The sequence below is a fragment of the Cnephaeus nilssonii genome (genome assembly GCF_951640355.1).
Source record: "Cnephaeus nilssonii genome assembly, chromosome: 15".
NCBI lineage: Eukaryota > Metazoa > Chordata > Mammalia > Chiroptera > Vespertilionidae > Cnephaeus > Cnephaeus nilssonii.
Window position 1 is genome coordinate 60,006,265 of NC_137086.1, and position 19,263 is coordinate 60,025,527.

Genomic DNA, 19,263 nt, shown 5'->3' on the forward strand with positions numbered 1-19,263 from the left:
TTCGTTGTTTTTATTTATATATTAAATTGGCAGTGTAGTTTGATGGTTAGGGGCCAGTTTTGCTTCACCTCACTGTATTTCGGTTTCTTGTCTGTTAAGTGGAGTTTATTGTTAGTCCCCACCTGTTAGGGTGGTGTTGAGAATTACACAAGTGAATTGTGTAAAGCTCCTGCACCTGCACATAGTAGGTGATCAGGAAATTGAGGTCCCGGTGGCCCAGGAGGCAGAGGTTTTCAGGTGTGCAGTTGTGCCTCTCAACCAAGCTGGATGCTTACGAGGGTGGGGCCTGCGGTTTGCTCAGCCTCGTGCCCAGATTCTGGCACAGATGGGCACTCACTCCACAAGGCAGCATGGGGTGAACAGCCTGCCCTGGTGCCCTGTTTGCTCTGTTCCCTGGTGAGCACAGCAGAGCTGGGATGGCTACCAGGGCTTCCTCAGGCCCTGAGTGGGCTTCCGTTTGGACCTGCCCAGGATGCCATGCCCATTTGGGATGGGGGAGGGGGGAGCTGGGGCCCTGAGTCACCCGGCCTTCCCATCACACAGCCCCACCTCACACACAGCAGGACTGGTGGCTGAGGCCCCTGCTCACCCCATCCTCTCACCTCTACCCCAACCCACCACACAACCCCTCAATTTCACCTTCCTCTTCCCAGGGTTTTAAGTTTGTCTTCCAAACAAACTGCTTTTTCCTTCCTTCCTTCCTTCCTTCCTTCCTTCCTTCCTTCCTTCCTTCCTTCCTTCCTTCCTTCCTCCCTCCCTCCCTCCCTCCTTCCTCCCTCCCTCCTTCCCTTCCTTCTTCCCTTTCTTCCCTTCCTTCCTTCCTTCCTTCCTTCCTTCCTTCCTTCCTTCCTTCCTTCCTTCCTTCCTTCCTCTCTCCTTCCTTCCTTTTTATTTATTTGAACAATTTTAACTGTGGTAACAAATATATAACAAAATTTATCATCTTTACTATTTTAAAAAATATATTTTTATTGACTTCAAAGAGGAAGGGAGAGGGAGAGAGAGATAGAAACATCAATGAAGAGAGAGAATCACTGATTGGCTGCCTCCAGCACACTCCCTACTGGGGATCTAGCCCGCAACCTGGGCATGTGCCCTGACCAGGAATTGAACCTCGACCTCCTGGTTCATGGATTGACGCTCAATCACTGAGCCACGCCAGCCCAGCCATCTTTAGTATTTTTAAAAATATTTTAAAATTGATTTTAAAGAGAGAGAAAGGAAGAGGGAGGGAGAGAGAGAGAGAGAGAGAGAGAGAGAAGCATCGGCTGCCTCCTGCATGTTCCCTACTGGGGATCCAGCCCAAAACCCAGTCATGTGCCCTGACCAGGAATCAAACCAGCAACTTTTTGGTGCACGGGAGACACACTAGACAGGGCACCATCTTTACTATATTTTGTTGTTGTTAATCCTCACTCAAGAATATTTTTTCCATTGATTTTTAGAGAGAGTGGAAGGGAGGGAGGGAGGGAGAGGGGGAGAGAGAGAGAAAGAGAGAGGGAGAGAGAGAACACCAATGTGAGAGAGACAGATCAATTGGTTGCCTCCTGCACGCATACCAATCTGGGTTGGAGATCGAATCTGCAACTCAGGTACGTGCCCTTGACGGGTAATTGAACCTGCGACCCTTTGGTGTTTGGGTCTACCCTCTAGCCACTGAGCCACACCAGCCAGGGCCACCTGGGCTATTTCTAAGTGTGCTGTTCAGTAGTAGTAAGCATATTTATTTGCATTGTTGTACAGTGGATCTCCAGAACTTTTCCTTCTTACAAAACTGAAACTCTGTTCCCATTTAAACAATAACTCCCATTGCCCTCCCAGCCCCTGGCAACCACTGTTCTACACCGGTCCAGGGATCTGTACACATCCTCCCAGTGGGATCATACAGTTTTGTCCTGTTGTGACTGACTTATTTCACTCAACATAACGTCCCCGAGACGAACTGCATTTCTTAACTAAGAATCTGTTTCTCTGCCCAAGCAGGGTGAGTACTGAACGTTGGGATGACTTTACCTAGCGAGCACTCTCATCTGAAGGGTCAGCTCCATGTGCTGATATCTCGCCCGGCAGCGGGGACCTCTGTCCTCATCACTTCTCCCGATGATCCAATCCCATCCTTATGAGAGACCTGGATTCCAGGCACAGCAGGATGCTGAGAGGTGCTTGAGGACCATACCTGGCGTCTTTGGTTCTGTGGCTTCCCTTCACTGGAGTCCCCAAATCCTCTGCCGGCAGGATTTCAGTCCAGTGATGACCACACAGGATGGGCCTCTTGAAAGGCTAAGGGGGTTCAGAGGTGCAGGAATAGGGACAAGCAGCTTGGCTTTTGAACCTGTGAAGTGGGGATGAATGGCGGTGATGCACGGCTGTTGTGGGGATGACAGGGCATCGTCTATGTGAGGATCTAGGTATCCAAGAGGCTCCCCCTCCCCCAGGGCAGGCCACAGCAGGCATTCAGCCTGTGAACTTTCCCTGATTCCTGTACTTGTCCCCTTTCTGTATGCGTGGGAAAATAAAAGCTGATGAAATGTAGTGAACTTTCCCTCCTTCCACCGATAGACTGGGGGAGCCTCTGGGTCTCGGGCAGCTTTCCCACATCCGAGCACAGGCAGGGCTAGGAAAAGGGTTTCCTTGGGCTGGAGGATGAGGTCCCTCCTCTGACGGGCCTCAGCATCTTTTTTTGATGATTCTCTGCCCCCTGGTGGTGGGAGGGGACCTCAGCAGAGGCACACCCCCAATGGGACGCCTCCCCCAGGGTGCCTTGTGCCTGGTCTCTGGTCCACTTTAGCCAGGGCGGGAAGGATCTGACCAGGGTCCAGAGGCTGGAGGTGGGGAGCTCAGGCAGGAGTGGGAGGGGCTGCAGGTGAAGTTGGTTGGGGAGGGGCTACAGGTGGAATTGATTGGGGAGAAGCTGAAGGTGGGGCGGAGAAGCTGCTATTTAAGGGTGGGTGACTAGGCGGTAATTAGGTTGCCTCTTCCGGCCTGGGTTCCAGCTCCAGCTTGCTGAGGGGTCAGTGGGCCCACCACAGACAGCACAAGCATGGGGGGCCTCTGGCCTTGGATGCTGGGGCTGCTCTCTCTGCCAGGTAAGCGGCTGCCTCACCCTCCTGCTTGGGCTTCAGTTTGCAGAGTGCTGGGCAGAGGCCGGAGGGTGTGGCAGGAGCCTGCCAGGCTCTGAGTTGGTTTGAATGGCTCAAGAATGGGCTCTCCAGGGATATTCCTAGAGTCAACTCCAGGGCTCCCCACGGGGAGGCCTCCTGAAGAGCCTGGAGCAGAGGCCTGCCTGGCAGGTGTGGCACTCCAGAAGCCGAGTTCTGCTGGCCTGGCGAGGCGTGCCCAGGCTGAGGCGATTTCCAGAGGCCTGGGCTGAGAAGGGAGTTGTAGGGCAGAGTCTGAGGCTGGCCCCCACACACCCTGCCACCAGTGTTGCAGCCTGAGCTTTGTCCCTGTCCCTCCTTCCTGCTGTCCCCCACCTCAGACACCCACAGACTCTTGAGCAAGGGCTGCCTTTTGTAGCCGGTGTTGGTCCCGCTCAGGGAGCCCCTTCCTCAGAGCTGTCTGGGCCTCAGCACTGGCGGGGGCTGAGAGGGGTGGCCAGGCAGGCTCCCAGGACTGCTTGCTGGAGGCCTCCCTTAGTGAAGGGACGGTCACCCACCCCCACCCACGTCCTGACATCCTCTCCCACATGGGGGCGCTTGGGCCCATGTATGTCTGGGCCAGGTTTGATCCTAGGAGCGCCCCCAGCCTCTAGCTGTCCAGGAGCCTGTGGGAGCAGCTTCTCAGAAGGCCTCACCCCTGAGGGGACCCAGACGTCTTGGGACAAGGACATCCCTGCGATTAATCAAGGTGAGGGCACCGTGTCTTGGGGGGCAGGGGTGCAGCGGGGTGTGACGTTGTCCACGCGGTGTGGGGAGAACTCTGCTGACGCTGAGAGGAAGCGCGCCTACTCGTGGGCTCTAGGGGAGTAGTGGTTCTCCCCGCAACTTCCCAATCAGCTTTCTGTAACTTCTCGGCTGGTGTTACTTTTACAGAAGGGGGGACACACAGGATTTATGAATGGCCGAACAGAAGTGTGTGCTCTCTGTCTGGTGTCCAGCTCGGTCATTAGTGGATGTTGGCAAACATGTCGGCCACCTGGTGCAGCATGGCCTGCAGGTGTGAGGGGATGGGCTGGGGATACAGAGCAAAGAAGCACGAGGCCCAGGGCCTCCCTGCCTGGGGTCTCAGGTGGAGAATGAGGACATGATGTCCTGGGACCACGCTGGAAGAAACACAGACGAGGGTCCAGATGTTGGAAGTTTTCTTTGGGGGAATGGTGACCTTGCCCTGGGTGATGGGACTCTGCGGATGAGGAAGTCGCGTGTGGGCTGCCCCCTTCTTTCAGTGAGCTGATCTGGAGCGCCAGCACTGCTGAGCTGGAGCAGGGCAGGACACTGCCTTTGGTGACTCTGACCTGTCTGGGGGTAGCGAGACCCAAACGGAGGCTTCCCTGGCATCAGTTTTGAGATGCCATAGAGAAAGCTTTTAGCTACTATTGCTGGCTGCCTGGGCAGCATTTCAATGAGCCTCCTATAGCAGCCGGGAAGCACACGGTCCCAGCTGCTGGGGATGTTGGCTACTGAGGCCTTGCAGCTGAAGGCCTTCGGCCAGGGATGTTGGGAAGCTGCCCTCCACTGCCCGGGTGGGCCCACAGTGACTCATGGGTGCATGCACGTGGCCCCTGCCTCAAGGCGGGACAAGTCCACGGTGCCACTGGGGCCCAGAGCTCTGCTGGGATGGTTACCAGAAAGGTGGACCTGGCCCTTGGCGGGTCTGCCTTGGGCCTGTCCATAGTGTTTGGGTTTTTGACTTCGTGCAGCAAACATTTCCCAGCACGAGTCCAGGTGGCTATGAGGGAACGTTTATTAAAGCTGGGGACAGTAAAACGAGAGAGGGCTTAGTATGGAAGAAGCAACAGGAGAGCCTAGACTGGGCTGCCCTAGCTCTCTGGGAAGTCAGAGAAAAGGGGGCCTTGGGGACAGGTTCAGGGGTTAGCCTGGGACGAGCTGCCGCTGCCCATCGCTCCCCAGGTTGCAAGTCTCATGGGGTCCCTTAGCGTTTAGGAGATGCGTGCCCTTGTGGGAGAAGTGGTTGAAGAAGAGGGAAAAGGGAATGGTGGGGCTGCTCCCCAGAGGGAGAGCACAGCTGGGACCTTTGTCTTAGGCTTTATCTCTTTCTCACAGGCTGGAATTTTAGGGGAGGGTTTTAGCAGACTATTCATCAGTTTCCTAGGTCTGCTCCCCCAGGGCTGTGGTCTTCGCTGATTGGTCAGTGCCAGGGCAGGGGGTGGATAGTCATTGCAGCTGGTCCTGGTGTCACCCACCTGGTTTTGCTGCTTTTCTGGGTCTGGAGCTGAAATACAACGGAGGCCTACATGTTATTTCTAGGGAGGTGTCCTTCTGGATCTGTTGTGAATTGCCCTGTTTGTTCAGCTGTCTCAGTTTCCCTAGCCCACCTGTCCTGGCTTACTGGCCTGTCTCAGGATCAGGCTGAGGCTACCCTCCAGCTGAGCCCAGTTCTTTCCCAGAGCTCTCCAGCATTCCACAGTTCCTCAGAATTGGAAATCGTTGCCAGCTGGCTCCTGGCTTTGGCTCTTCTAGGGAACCCAACCTCAGGTACCTCCAGGGTGTCGGGCCCTCTTCCAGGAGTCCTCATGGGGCTTCGATGTGGGAAAGAGACTGTGGAGAAGGGCTGCAGCTGCGGCAGAAATGGACCTATTGGAGGAGAGGAGAGGAGAGACAAGCTGGATCGGGGAGCAGGGGAGAGCCAGGCTCCCTAGAGCCAGTGTTCGCCCTCCTCCTATGAGGTTTGGGCTGGAATTTCTGTCACTTGTCACAGCAAGGGTCCTGAATACCACACAGAGGAGCAGGAATTAGAGGGGCAGGAATTAGATGGGGAGGAGGTGGGACCGAGAGCCCAGGGCATGGTCTGAGGAATGTAGCTGGGCTGGGGTGGATGGAGACAGCTGGAAGAAAGGCTGCCTCCTGAGAGCAGAGGGCCTCTGACCCAGGAGGCAGGAGTTGGTACTGGCTTGTGGCCATCCTGGGAGCCGTGGACTGCCTTTGGGCAAGGCTGAGAAGCCTTCATCAGGCTGAGAAGCATCACACTTTTGTAGAAGGTGGCTCAGAGGAGCGACCCAACTTGCCTGGGGCCCAGGGAAGAAGAGCCTCAGTGCCCAGGGGCGCTCTGGCTCCAGAGCTGGAGGAAGGGCAAACCCGGGGTTGCTTGTTCTGGGAGTCAAGGCCTCTGAGATGCTGTCCTAAAGCATGTGCTCTGGGGGGCCTGGGCCCACACACCTCTCTCCCTTCCTTCCCAGAGCTCATCCCTGAGGAAACACCAGAGAGCAGTTTCCTCCTTGAGGGAGACATCCTCCGGCCGGTGAGTGAGTAGGTGCTAGTATAAGTAACCTCACAGATAGTGACAGAGGCTTTTGAACATCCTCTCACCCCCAGGTGTCTTGGGGGTGTGACATGGAAGGGATCTCTTTGTTGCTCATAGCTTGGTAGACACCCTTTCTTGCCAAAGTCAGAGTGAAGGTTCTATTAGGAAGAGCCAGCCTGAATGGGAAGAAAGGGTAACATCTGGAATGGTGGTAGGCTGGGAGGGCTTCCTGAAGGAGGGGGTTTGAGCCCTCAAGACCCAGCTTGGTACCTTGCCCAGGGGAGATGCTCAGGAAGTATTGGGATGAAGGGAGAGCTCAGCACAGGTTGGCAAAGTGGCTGGTGGGGCTGTGGGGAGGTGTTGGTGGTCCAGGGAAGACAGAACAAGCAGTAATGCAGATACCGTCATGGCAGGGGGTGGCAGCAGTGTCAGAAAGGGAGCAGGCTGGATGGGAATGAGAGAGGGGACTAGCCAGTGGGGAAGGAAGCACTCTGTGTTTATGAGAGCACTGCCATCTTTTAGGAGATGGTGATGACAGAGGCTCCAGAATGGGGCAGTAACCTGGTGAGAGTAAGGCTGTTCTATGGCTTGGAGGCTGCCTGCAAGTGGTGCGGCATGAGACTGGGCTGGGCTGGCTGGGTAGGAACCCCAGGGGCAGGGGCAGGGGCAAGGCCAGGGCCAGGCGGATAGCCCAAGGCGAGGCCCCTGTCCCCCATTCCCCAGTGAGTGCCTGGCATAAGAACAGAATCCAGTACAACCTCTGGCCTGTGGGGCAGGACATGCCAGATGCTGTGAAACCTGTGCTTCAAAGGGTTTAGGTTGGTGGACGAAAAGCGGAGAGCTGCCGAGGCCAAGGGTAGTGCCTTAGAATCAGGCAGGGCTGCCCCATCTTCCCACCACACATTCAGGGTGCTTGGGGGCTGCTGTGCTCCCGGGAGCACCAGCACCGGGAGAGGGAGGGTATAGGGGCAGAGTGGGGGAGGGTGCTGGGACTCCTAGCCAACCTCTCCAGGGACGAGTGCTCTATTGGCTTGATAGAATCGGTTGCAAGTTCTGTGTTATACAGAACAAAGGCATATGCTGTGCACCGAGTTCACATAGCTGACTCCCAGCTTCTGCCCCATCTCTAATGGCCTCCCGCCCTCACATGCCCGTGTCCTGCCGCTCATATCTTTAGGGCTCTTGTGGCCTGAGGTGTGTCACTCTTGGTGGCAGGAAGCTTGGCTGGCCTGTGTCCCCAGAGGTCCCTGAGTTAATGTCCTCTCTCCTCAGAGTCCTTTCCGCCTGTTGTCGGCTACAAGCAACAAGTGGCCCAAAAATGGGGGTGTGGTGGAGGTCCCCTTTCTGCTCTCCAGGAAGTATGGTGAGTGAGCACTGGGAGCCCAGTGCCACCCCTCTCGGGCCCTCCCCTCCCACCCCTCCCGGGCCCTCCCCATCCCCCCCTTTCCCCAGTGCAGCCTGTGCTCCTCCCTGGGTTTTCTCCGCTTCCTCTACAGGCCCAAGCCCCTCTCTCAGCACCACCCAAAGAGCCCTTCCCCCAAAGGCCCCTCCTTTTGAGGAAAGGAGATGTGGTACATACTAGCATATACAATGGAATATTACCCAGCCATGAAAAAGATGAAAGCTTGCATTTGCAACAACATGGATGGATCTTGAGAGTATCATGCTAAGTAAATAAGTCAGACCAAAATGATTTGGTCACTCATATGTGGGATATAAAACAAAAAGTAACAAAGTAATAAAACAAACAGAAAAACCTCATATTCTCAGAAGTCCTTTTATTCCTAGGGTCTCCTGAGCTGGGGTTTGGGGGTGAGTTAAGATCCTGGAAGAGCTGATGGGAAGGTGTATCTAGGGATTCTTTGATCCATTTTGAGACCAAGTGGCCCAGAGGACAGTGACCTACCCAAGATCACACAGCCACGTTCTGCGTGGAGCCCAGCTTTCTTCCCCTCATACGCTGCCTTTTCTTGACACTCTATGTTTGGAGTGATTCGAAGCTCAGTTTCCTGCCCTGCAGGCAGACTTGCAGGGGTCATGAGGGTTCTGGGGGCGTGTCTGGGTGTTCAGCCAGGTGTCCCCTCCCCAGATGAGCCCAGCCGCAAGGTCATCCTGCAGGCGTTTGCTGAGTTTGAACGCTTCACATGCATCAGGTTTGTGGCCTACCATGGCCAGAGAGACTTCATCTCCATCATCCCCGTGTCTGGGTAAGTGCTCCTGGGTGTGTGCATGCATGTGCATGAGAGTGAGCACATGCAGGGTGAGTTCCTCAGCTTTATTCTGTGTTCAGCCTGGAATGAACTAAGTCATTCTCTAAAATCTATTTCTGGACCCGTCCGCCCAGGTCCAAATACCCCGGCTCACTGAGTGACTTGCCCACTGTGAGCTGGACCTATAGTGCGCAGGGCAGAAAGTGGGGAGGGAGGGAGTTAGGTGCTTGACCCTCCTTTACGTAGCCTTCATCCCCAGGACACCTCATGGTCTGGTGGGTGGGTGAGTGCAGGTCTGGTGGGACAGGCCTCGCCCCGGGCCAGGTTCCGCAATGCAAGAGCTGCCTGACTCCAGGCAAGTCCCCTGACTTCGGAGCCTCTTCTGCCTTCTCCCTGAAAGAGGGGCATGCTGTTTCCTAGCTTGTCGGGGGCCTAAGCTAATGTGTGGTAGCTTTGATTGGGGCACCCTGTGTGGACCCATTCACTCAGTGAGCTGCTTCTGTCGGTTCCTACCTCCTCTTTGCAACCCAGGCTGGTAAGGGAGCTCAGTGCATTCGTTTCACAGAAGGCCAGGCAGTGAAGGGACTTGGCAACAGCCTGGCCCATGTTGGTCTCATTCATCCCTGAACTAAGGAGGAGGGGAGGGGCTGGTTCTGTCTAGCTCTCTCTGTGCTCGTGCCTACCCAGCCCAGCTCACTCTCATGGCCCTGCAGGTGCTTCTCTGGCGTGGGGCGCAGCGGAGGGATGCAGGTGGTATCCTTGGCACCCACCTGCCTCCAGAAGGGCCCAGGCATTGTCCTGCATGAGCTCATGCATGTGCTGGGCTTCTGGCATGAGCATTCACGGGCTGACCGGGACCGTTATATTCGTGTCAACTGGAATGAGATCCTCCCAGGTAAGCCGGGTGGTGCACAAGCCAGGTGGGGTCTAGGAGTCCATGGAGAGCGGGCCACCGGTGTGGGCCAGTGTCTGAGGAGTTCCCTGGCTATTTGGAAGAGGTTATCCATCTCCCCCACCATCTGCCTGTCTTCCATGGGGAAGGTGGGGTGCCCCTTCTCCCTGAGACCTGGGACGTGGCCCAGATGCTGCTCTTCTGGGTTCTAAGCATTCACCTGCCCACCTGTAGTCTTGCTTGAGTTGGGGCATCACCATTTCTCCTCATGGACACTGTCAGTTACCTGAGGATGGGTTGCTGGTATCCTATGGACCTTGTTCATTGTATACTCAACTAGCAGTTGCTCATGCACACAACTATGTGGGTGGGGGGCGGGGCTGAGCCAAGCAGAGACCCGGAGGTAGTGGCTGTGTATGTCCAGTGACAGATGCGGGTGGCTGAGGGCAGGGCTGTGAGGGGCTACTGGTGGGCATGTAGGGCCAAGGAAGCATGGGGAGGCTGGTCTGGGGAGTGGGCCACTGCACCAGATGGCCTGTGTGCTGGAAACCATGCTGGCTACCGGGGGTTTGATCCCAGGCATGGGGTGGGGGGCACCTAACCTCATGGGAGGATGGCCTAATTCAGGAGATGAGAGGAATAGAGACTACTGCTTCATGGGGAAGGGGAGCCGAGGGGATGCATGGTCAGGGGTTTGGTTTGGGGGGTGGGAGTAGAGGGGATGCATGTCAGGGGTTTGGTTTGGGGGGTGGGAGCAGAGGGGATGCATGTCAGGGGTTTGGTTTGGGGGGTGGGAGCAGAGGGGATGCATGGTCAGGGGTTTGGTTTGGGGGTGGGAGCAGAGGGGAGGAGTCCGAAGGCTTCCTGCAAGCAGAGGGCTTCTGAAATGAGCGCCACCACTGCTACTGTGGGTTAGGCATGTGGGTGCCTAGACCAGCACCATGGAGTCCCAGAGAAGGGTGCGCTGGGGCTAGGAGATTGGAGAGCAGAATTAGTCTAGGGAAGTGGGGGGTGATGGGGACTCTACCCTGGAAACAGAGACTATAAACCTTCCAAGTGTCCATGGGATACTTGTGAAAACATACCATATGACAGCAATAAAACTTCAATTTGAAAAAGTAAAGTTAAACACTTTGTCATGATATAAAAGTAGAAAGTAGAAACTAATAACAAATCAAACCCACTTGGAAATTAAAGTTAAAAAAACAAACAGCAAGCCTTTCTCTTATCTCTGGGGTTAAAGAAATAGTGGAATTCTAAGAGAAAAAGTCATGAAGATGCATCAGAACCAACGGTTCACAGCTCAGGCAAGGCATACCTCTATCAATGGAATAGAACAAAGGAAGCATTCCAGTGAAGTTAAGAAAAATAAAGGGAAGCAGGAGGAATTAATGAAGGTAAAAGCAGAAATTAATGAGATAAAAACAGCTCTTGAGTTTATTAGTGTTGTTTCCTAACAATAAAACAGGTGAAAACACCTGCTACCCTAGTGGGAAAATTGCTTAAGAATTTTGAAAAATGAGACTATTTGTATTTAGTTAATATGTAACAGAACACATGCTGCTAGGATATGCAAACTGCTAACAGTAATTAGCTGTGGGAGTGGAGACATGGGGAACTCAGAAGCGGTTGGAGGGGGAGACAGTGTATTATCTAAAGTTTTTTATTTGTGAACCAGATGACTATATTGCCTATTCCAAATTGTTTAATAACGGAAGGGTTTTTTAAAAGGAAGACATAAGCACTCTCTAGGGGCACTCCACCTGATGGGTAGGGGGCGTCCAAGGCTCTGTGAGAGCCAGTGGCTTCATGAAAGCTGTAGATTAGACAGACTACTTTTATACAGGGGAGCTTGAGATGAGGACAGGTGGAAAATGCTTAGGAGGCCTGGTGCAGGCCTGGACCCCTCCCAGGATGGGGGGTAGGAGCGGGGGGCCAGAAAGAAGCGCATTCAGCAGTAGTTTTGAATCCCTCAGTTTAATTAAGTAGCTTATAAAGTCCCAGAAGTCCCCTATCCTCCACCCCACCCCCATCTCTTCTCTTTCCCCATTGATAAATGCTTTTTCAGGCTTTGAAATCAACTTCATTAAATCTCGGAGCAGCAACATGCTGGTGCCCTATGACTACGCATCTGTGCTGCACTATGGGAGGTGAGTCCCTTTCCTCCTCTTCTCCGTTTGCACTGCCTGGCAGCCCTGTTGGGATCCAGACTCAGATCCTGCCTGCTGGGTTCCAGGCTTGCCTTCAGCCGGAGCGGGCTGCCCACCATCATGCCACTCTGGGCCCCCAGTGTCCACATCGGCCAGCGATGGAACCTGAGTGCCTCGGACATCACACGGGTCCTCCGGCTTTATGACTGCAGCCCAAGTGGCCCCGGCCCCCAGGGGAGAGGTGAGTGACAGGGGCAGAGGGAGTCAAGGAGCCCGGAGAAGGTCCCTGTACTGAGGAGGCGTCAATGAGGGGGGTGCGGTGGGAGATGAGGGTGCAGAGGTAAGCAGGGCGAGGCAACCAGGAGCTAAGATAACTAGTTGTCCATTCAAAAAAGTGAAGTCCTAACTCATATCGCGTACAAAGAAACTCCAGATGTACCTGAGACTTACAAGTAAATAGAAAAACTTGAACACTTCAGCAGGGGCATGGTGGGTTATGTCCTTGAGGGGAGCCTTGCATCCCTGTGGATAGAGCTGAAGACAGCTCTGGCTCTCCGAGGCCGGGCCCATACTTTCTCCCTCTGATTCTGGGACATGACCTTCTGTCTCTCCTGCTCCAGAGTTCCAGGCCCATGGCATAGATGGGAGCCCCACTGCCGCCTCGGGACCACAGCTGCAGCGGCTGCTGGAGGCATTGCTGGCAGAGTCCAGGAACTCCAGCCCCAGTGACCCCCGGGCTGGAGAGAGCCCGCTGGAGTGGGAGCCCCCTGTCCTGGGAAAGTCTGGTGTGGAGGCCTCTGCAAGGTGGCCTCAGACCTCAGCTTCCTCCACAAGCTCCAGGTCTGGTGCAGCTGCTCCTGAGGGGGCCCGGGAGTGGCCCCGGCAGGCCCACGTGTCCACTATGCCCCTAGCGCCATCTCGAGAAGACCAGCCAGCACCTATCCGGGCTGTTTGGGGGAAACCAGCTCTGGGGAACTTCCTGGGGACACCCAGAGGTCAAGCCTGTGGCTTCTGTCCCCAAGTGGGGAGGGCATCCTCTGTCCAGAGCAGATGGGCCAAGAAACCCTTGGCCTCTCTAGGTGACACTCCTGTCTTCCAGCCCCGGACTGACGTCCCTGTCTGAGACCCAAGCCTCTCCTTCTGCCCCTTCCTTCCACACCATGTTCTCCCGAGACTCCTGGGGACAAAGGTCTGTCAGGGGAGGCAGGCCTGTTGGGGACGCCTGGCTCTGCCTGCTCTCAGGTCTCCCTCAGCCCTGGAGGATGCTGGGCCTGGAGGTGACATTCTCTAGGGCTCTAGGGCCAGGGGGGCTGAAGGGGCGAGCAAGAAGATTCTAGCCTTCAAGGGTGTGGAAGTCCTTGTGGAGCTGAGGCCCAGCCCCCAGCATGGACCACTGGTACTGCCCCCTCCCCCATGGGCCAGGCCTGGAGGGGAGCCACGTGGCTGGGACCGTGGGAGCAGCTTCCTGTCTGCTGTCTGGGTGCTGGGAATGCTGGCCTGCACCTCAGCCTCCAGCCTGCTCGTGGGAGGGTTTCAGAGCCCACCCTTCCCCCGCAGCGCAGGCAGGCTCCAGAGTCAGAGGTGTCGCCCAGAGGGAGATGAGGAAGAGGTGGGGGCCCTACAGGACTGCACAGTGGGAAGTCAGCAAGAACATGAGGACCCTGAACACAGGACTCGAAGCTCCTTTCCAGCCTGCGTTGCTGTTCCTGGAGCCTTGTCTCCCCAGAGGCCCTGAAAGGTGGAGGGGGGGGGGCAAGTCATCCTACTGGTCCTCCGTCAGCCAAGCCCACTCCTCCTCAGCTCCTGGCCTCCCTGGTGAGGGCTGTCTTGGAGTGAAGAACACCTCCAGGGATGCCTGGGAGCAGGCCAGGAGCCCCCTGGTGGCACTGTTCTGTGGCTCAGGGTGGGAGGGAATAAAAGCCCATGCCCTGTCCCAGGAGGGCCAGGCACTCAGATGTTTGGGGGAGGCAGAAATAAAGCTGGGTATTTGCTCCAGGGGTTGGGCACTGAGCTGTGTTGAATACCTCCCCTCCAAGCTCCTCTCCCCCACAAGCTCTCCCCAAACAGTCCCCCCAAGCTCCCCTCCCCCCAAACAGTCCCCCCCAAGCTCCCATCCTCCCAAACAATCCCTCCCCAAACAATCCCTCTACCGCTCCCCCCCCCCCACACACACACACACACATACGTGCCTTTGATGTGCCTCAATGCCTTGGGAGGGCCCTCAGGTGGTCATACCCATTTTCCAGAGGGGGACTGAGGCTGAGGCTCAGACTTTGCCCACCTCAGGGGACATGTGGGCTCACAGGGCACTGGAGCCCCTGCCCTCAGTTTCTCTTGGATCAAGGATTTTCTGAGACCGAACAGGACTCTGAACTCCAGCATTAGCTTCGGAGAAGGCTCATGTGGGGAAATGCTGTCCGCTTACTCCAGACATGGACGGGTATCTGAGTGAGTTTAGAGTGGGGGCTCTGGCCATGGCCCTAGCAGAGGGACAGCTCCCCTGGGAGCACCCTAAGCTAAGTCTTTGGGCCAACCCTAAGGTAGACACTGCACCTGGAGTCCCTTGTTTGTCAGAGAAATGAGTGTGACTGCCTCACAGCCTGGTGGTCTCTGAGTCGCGGATCCAGGCCTCTGGCTCTGGGTTTCCCCGATGGTCACATGGAGGAGGTGACATGCTTTGTGCCGTGAGGTCCTCCCAGCTCTGAGGCTTCCCATCACATGCCTCCATTAGCATGTGGCTTTGGTCTCGGAATCTGCACACTCCAGTGAGTGAAGTGGGGCTGGTGGGACATGGTGGTGGAAGGCGAAGAGTGCCCTCCTCTTTGGCAGTGATCAGGGATAAAGCTGTCCTTGTCATGTCCTTCCCCAGGAGGCCACTTATCACCACAGAGCCCACTGCCCAGGCCAGCTCTGGGCCCAGGCCTGTTTCACAAGCCCCATCCTGTTTGTGGTGGTCCGGCCCTGGCTCAGCCCCTGGAGCTCCAGCATGGGGGTGTGGTATGTGTGGGGCTCTGGGGTGTTAATCAGAGCCAGGTGGCTAGCCACTCCATCCCAGGGTCTGTGGCCTGTTCCCCAATCCCCAACCACATAGCTATGTGGGCTCACTCACCACTTTATTCACTCAGTCCACACATCTATTATGAATTAGGTGTCAGGCAGGTTCAGTTATAGGCACTGGGAATAGCATGGTAAGCAAGGCAGGGTTTCTGTTCTCATGGAGTTTATTCAGGGGTGGGGAGAGAGATGGAAGGTACACAGGCAGGTAAGAAAGCACCTGGGATTGTAAGTGATGGAGGAGGGGAGCACTCCTTTAGGGTGTTGGCATCTCTGAGACCTGAATGACAGGATGAGGCTACCCTGTGATAATCTGGGGAAAGAGAAGCCGGTGCAAAGACCTGAGCCAGGAAGAGGAGGGTCTGTCAGGCCAGAGTGAAGGGGGGGTGGGGGGATGAAGAGCAGGGAGCAGGCAGGGCCAGGCCAGTGAGGAGGAGGGTTTTATCCAAGAGCAGCAGGAGCAGCTGCTGAAGGGTTCTAAGAAGGGGAGTGATAAGATCTGATTTAATATTTAAATAGCCACTCTGGATGCTCTGTGGGAAATGGATGGGTACATGGAGAACAGCTGGAAGCACTGCTGTTGCACAAGCAAGAGCCAGTGGGCCGTGGAATGGGCAGAGGTGGGTGCTTTTGGAGTGTGTTTTGGAGGTGGAGGAAACCACACCTGCGATGGGTGCAGGGGGGAGGGCACCCCTTACAGCACTGAGGACCAAGGGGGGAGGCAAGGCTCAGGGAAATGGGTGTTAAGTCTGAGGCTATTAGACCTGGAATGAGTGGGCAGGGAGCATGTGGGCTGACAGCCTAATGGCTTCCACTTTCTCCTGAGTGGGAGGCAAAGTCACAGCTTGGCGAGGTGGGGGGGTAAGACTGAGGAAAGTGAAAGCAAAGCCAATTCTGAAGAGGGGGACCCAGCTCTAGGAAAGTCTGGAGATGTGTGGTTGCAAGTTGAAAGCAAGGCCAGTCGATACAGTGAGTGTTCTGCTCCGGAAAAGGCAGCCACTTGGTCAAAGGCAGAAAGTGGTGGATGATTTACTTCTGACCAGGGTTGGGGTTTTGTTAGGCGAGTGTAAAGGAGGAAGAGAGGATTACTGACTGACATTAGAGGGCACTGCTCAAGGGTCTGGGAAGGGGTGAGGTTGGGTCAGACAGGGTGGTCTGGGGAGAAGAGTCCAGGGACTTGAATGGCTGGGGCTTCAGGAGATCATCCTGGTGGGCCCTGAGTTGCCAGAGCCCTGGCCTGGGAGCACCTGGGGCCAGTCTTGCCACTCAGGCCTGCAGAAGTGGCTCCAGAGCCTCCAGCTAAGACAGCACAACTCTTGCTGCACTCTCACAGCTGGGAATGGAACAATGTCTTCCTCCCTTGGGAAACATGGTACCAGGTCACCTTTCCGCCATGGCCCCCCTTTCCAAGGACATCCCTCGAGGGCACCTTCATGTGGGCACTCTACCTGTCTGAGAAAGGCTCATGTGTATGTCTTCCATTGATACCTGTGCCATTGCCCGTCACCATTCAACAAGCTTGGCCATGTATTGGGGACAGAAGAGATGTCTGTTCTGATGGAGGGAGTGATGCAATATATCCTTTGGCCACCATCTCAGTACAGTGCTCTGAGCATGACAGAGGTGCTGTGTGCATGGAATTAAGGAACTTGGACAATAGGGTACCTCTTTCTGCCTGAGACAGTGGTGACAGGTGAGTGTACCTGGAAGAGAGAGTGGGGCCCTCCAAGCACAGAAGGAAGGGTGAGGCTAGTTTCTGGCAGAGCAAACAGCCTGGAAAGGACTGGAGATGTAGGAGCTCAGGGCATGTCCAGGGACCAACACGTACGTAGCCTGGTGGGGTGGGAAGAGGTGAGGTTGGGTCAGACAGGGTGGTCTGGGGAGAAGGGTCCCAGGAAGCCTGGCCAGTCCCTGTTCTAGGCAGCTCCTGCTGCTGGCTGGCTGTAGGTCTGGGACTGAATTCTGCCTGGTGGAACAGGATGACAATGGAAAGTCAGATCTACTTGAAGGAGGCCCTGCTGTGGCCCGAGGCTCTGATTCAAGCAAGGCTGGGTGGAACAGGCACGGGAAGGTGTGTGTGGGGGGGGAGATGGAGAGCTGCAAGAGGAGCAGGAATCCAGTTATATAATGCCCCACTGCCCCCAAAGCCAGAGTTATGTCTGGGAACAGGGGCTGAAAGGCAGCAGCAGGTGACACGGGGCATGGGGTGGTGGCTGAGCCTCATGGGTGCTTGTGGACTGTCCCTGGCTGTCTCCACCTAGGCTGGTACCCAGCAGGGTCTGGTGTTGGGTAGAGCTACAGCCCCTTCAGGAAAGCCCAGGTGAGAACCCCGAGTGGGGGCTTGCGTGGGTCAGGAGAGGGAGGAGAGCAGCTCTGGCCTCAGTTCCTGCAGTGTCCCTGGCCTTTTAAAGAAAGTGGGCCGGAGACAAAGGCTGATGCTGGCTGGAGTGTCTGCACTCCTGGCTTGAGTATGATTGGAGAGGGTGAAATTTGGTCCTTCCCAAGCCCCTTTGGGCCGTCAGGGCACTCAGACTGCACAGCCACAGACAGGAGCCATGGGGGACAGGCGGGAACTTGCTTCAGTGGCTGCACCTCCGACTCCAATAGCCACCCTCTGCCCTTCCTCGTGGAAGGGGTGACTGAGACCTCTCCATCCCTGCCAGCTGTAGGCCCAGGCCCTGCCCAGGCCAGCACGTGGGGAGGATGCATCCATGAAACCTGCCTCTGGATAGGGCAAGAGAGGCTGGCTGCCCTCTTGGAACCCAGTCTAGACAACACTGGACCCACTTGATTGTGGGCACTTGCACCTCACAGAGGGGCTGGGTAGGCTGATAGCCCAGGATCAAGGAGGAACACACGTCCCCATCCCTACCACATGGCTGGGGGACCTGGGGTGCCGCCCATCTGAGCCTGGGTAGGGATGAGCCATTGTCTGTGGGCATCGAGAGAGCGTACTCCCTGCTCCCACGAGGATGGAGCTGAGAGGAATGTCCAGGGGGCATGCTGGCTCAGGTGGGTCCCGAGGCACAGCCCTACTCCCCTAGGAAAATAGACACAGAGGGTGGCATGCAGCCCCGTGCGCTAGAGATTCCAGGCCGGGCTGGAGTGATAGCATGAGGGGCTCCTGAAGCGGCTGCCCAGGCTGGCCCTGGGGGCAGTGGCCGCAGGGAGGGTGGGCAGGAGCAGGGTGCTGGAGGGAGAGCCCTGGCTCCACAGCTCTTGGAAGCCAGGATGGGGTGGGTGGGGTGTGTGCTTGGTCAGAAATTTCTTTTTACCCCAACTCCTCTTCCCAGGGCCACCCAAGAGGGGCGCCCAGAGTGGACAAGGAGCAAGGGAAGCTCCTCTCCACCGCTGCCCCCGAGACCCCCACTAAGTGTCCTTGTTCTGCCAGAGGACACCCTCTTCCTCTAGGTCAAGGGGTTGAGTTTGCCCAGAGCCCCCACGCCCCCCAAAAACCTATGTCTGCGTCTCCGTTGCTGCTGAGATTGGAGTCCAAGGCAGTTTTCCTCTTACCTCTTTGCCCTTAGTGGAGGAAACCGAGGCAGCTGCAGGAGAAGGAGGACAGCTGAAGCCATAAATCTCTGAGCACTTGCTTGCTCCCCAGCTTGGAGCGTTTTCAGCGACCCCGACGCGGCAGAGCCTGGTGGCACGGTGGGCCGTAGACAGCGGCAGGGGGCGCTCGCCACCCGGCCACGGGCACCTCCCTGGGCTTCGCAGGCCTGACGGAGCCCAGTCTGGGTGAGAACGCTTTAGGAGGCGGGGTTCGGGGTAGTCTTCGGGGTCCCCAACCCCTCCGCTTGGCTTCTTCTTTCTCGGGCGCCGGCGTTGTTGAGGCTCATTGGGCTTATTGTTATCTGGCGCCCAACACCCACCCGCCCTCGCCTTGGGGTTCTGGGCGATGGGAGCAGTAATCAGCTGGCGCCCACCAACCTAGCCTCCCGGGCTCACCCCCAGCCCTGCAGTCCGTAGGAGAGAGGCCCCCTTGGTGCCCGCGGCCGCACCCGCGCAGCATCCCTGCTCCCGTGCACACTGACTTTCCACTCCCGCGAGCATCCCTCCCAGCTTTCCGAAGACCCAGATGCGGGCCCCTTCGGACCCCCGCGCTCGAAGCTGGGGAAAGGGGCAGGGGCGCGGGCGCCGACGCGGAGTCCAGACCCCGGGAGGCTGTGGCGCCCCTCCACCCAGCCAGGGCCCACGGCCCGCCCCGCACCTGCCCCGCCTCCTGCCCCCGCCTCCCGTCTCCTCCCTCCAGCAGCCGCTACTCGGCTCCCCACTCGCCTGCCGACGCTGGCTGCCTGCAGGCGCGGCTCCCGGCCTGAGCCAGCGAGCGGCCACCGCGCCTCCTCTGAGGACGGGCAGCGCACAACCCCGCAGCCCGTGGGAACCCTGCGCCCCCGAGCACGTCCAGCAGCCTCCGGGTGGGAGGGCGCAACTTTCCCCCGGCCCTTGGTGGGGCGGGGACGGCAGCGGGACAACTTGGAAAACTTCTCCAGGCGGACTGCAGGGACGCGGGCGCTGGTGGAAGAGGACGTAGGGG

General features: G+C 56.8%; 1 protein-coding gene across 1 annotated transcript; it reads left to right on the forward strand.

Annotated features, from left to right (window-relative positions):
• Positions 1–3,040: 3,040 nt before the first annotated feature.
• ASTL (astacin like metalloendopeptidase) lies at positions 3,041–19,045 on the forward strand (the record flags this gene model as incomplete). The annotated part of the gene is made up of 10 exons (XM_079792232.1): positions 3,041–3,086; positions 3,721–3,846; positions 6,356–6,417; positions 7,693–7,783; positions 8,510–8,627; positions 9,344–9,525; positions 11,591–11,672; positions 11,759–11,913; positions 12,293–12,476; positions 18,979–19,045. 10 exons carry the CDS (start codon positions 3,041–3,043, stop codon positions 19,043–19,045), a joined length of 1,113 nt encoding a protein of 370 aa, XP_079648358.1.
• Between the last annotated feature and the right edge of the window lie 218 nt (positions 19,046–19,263).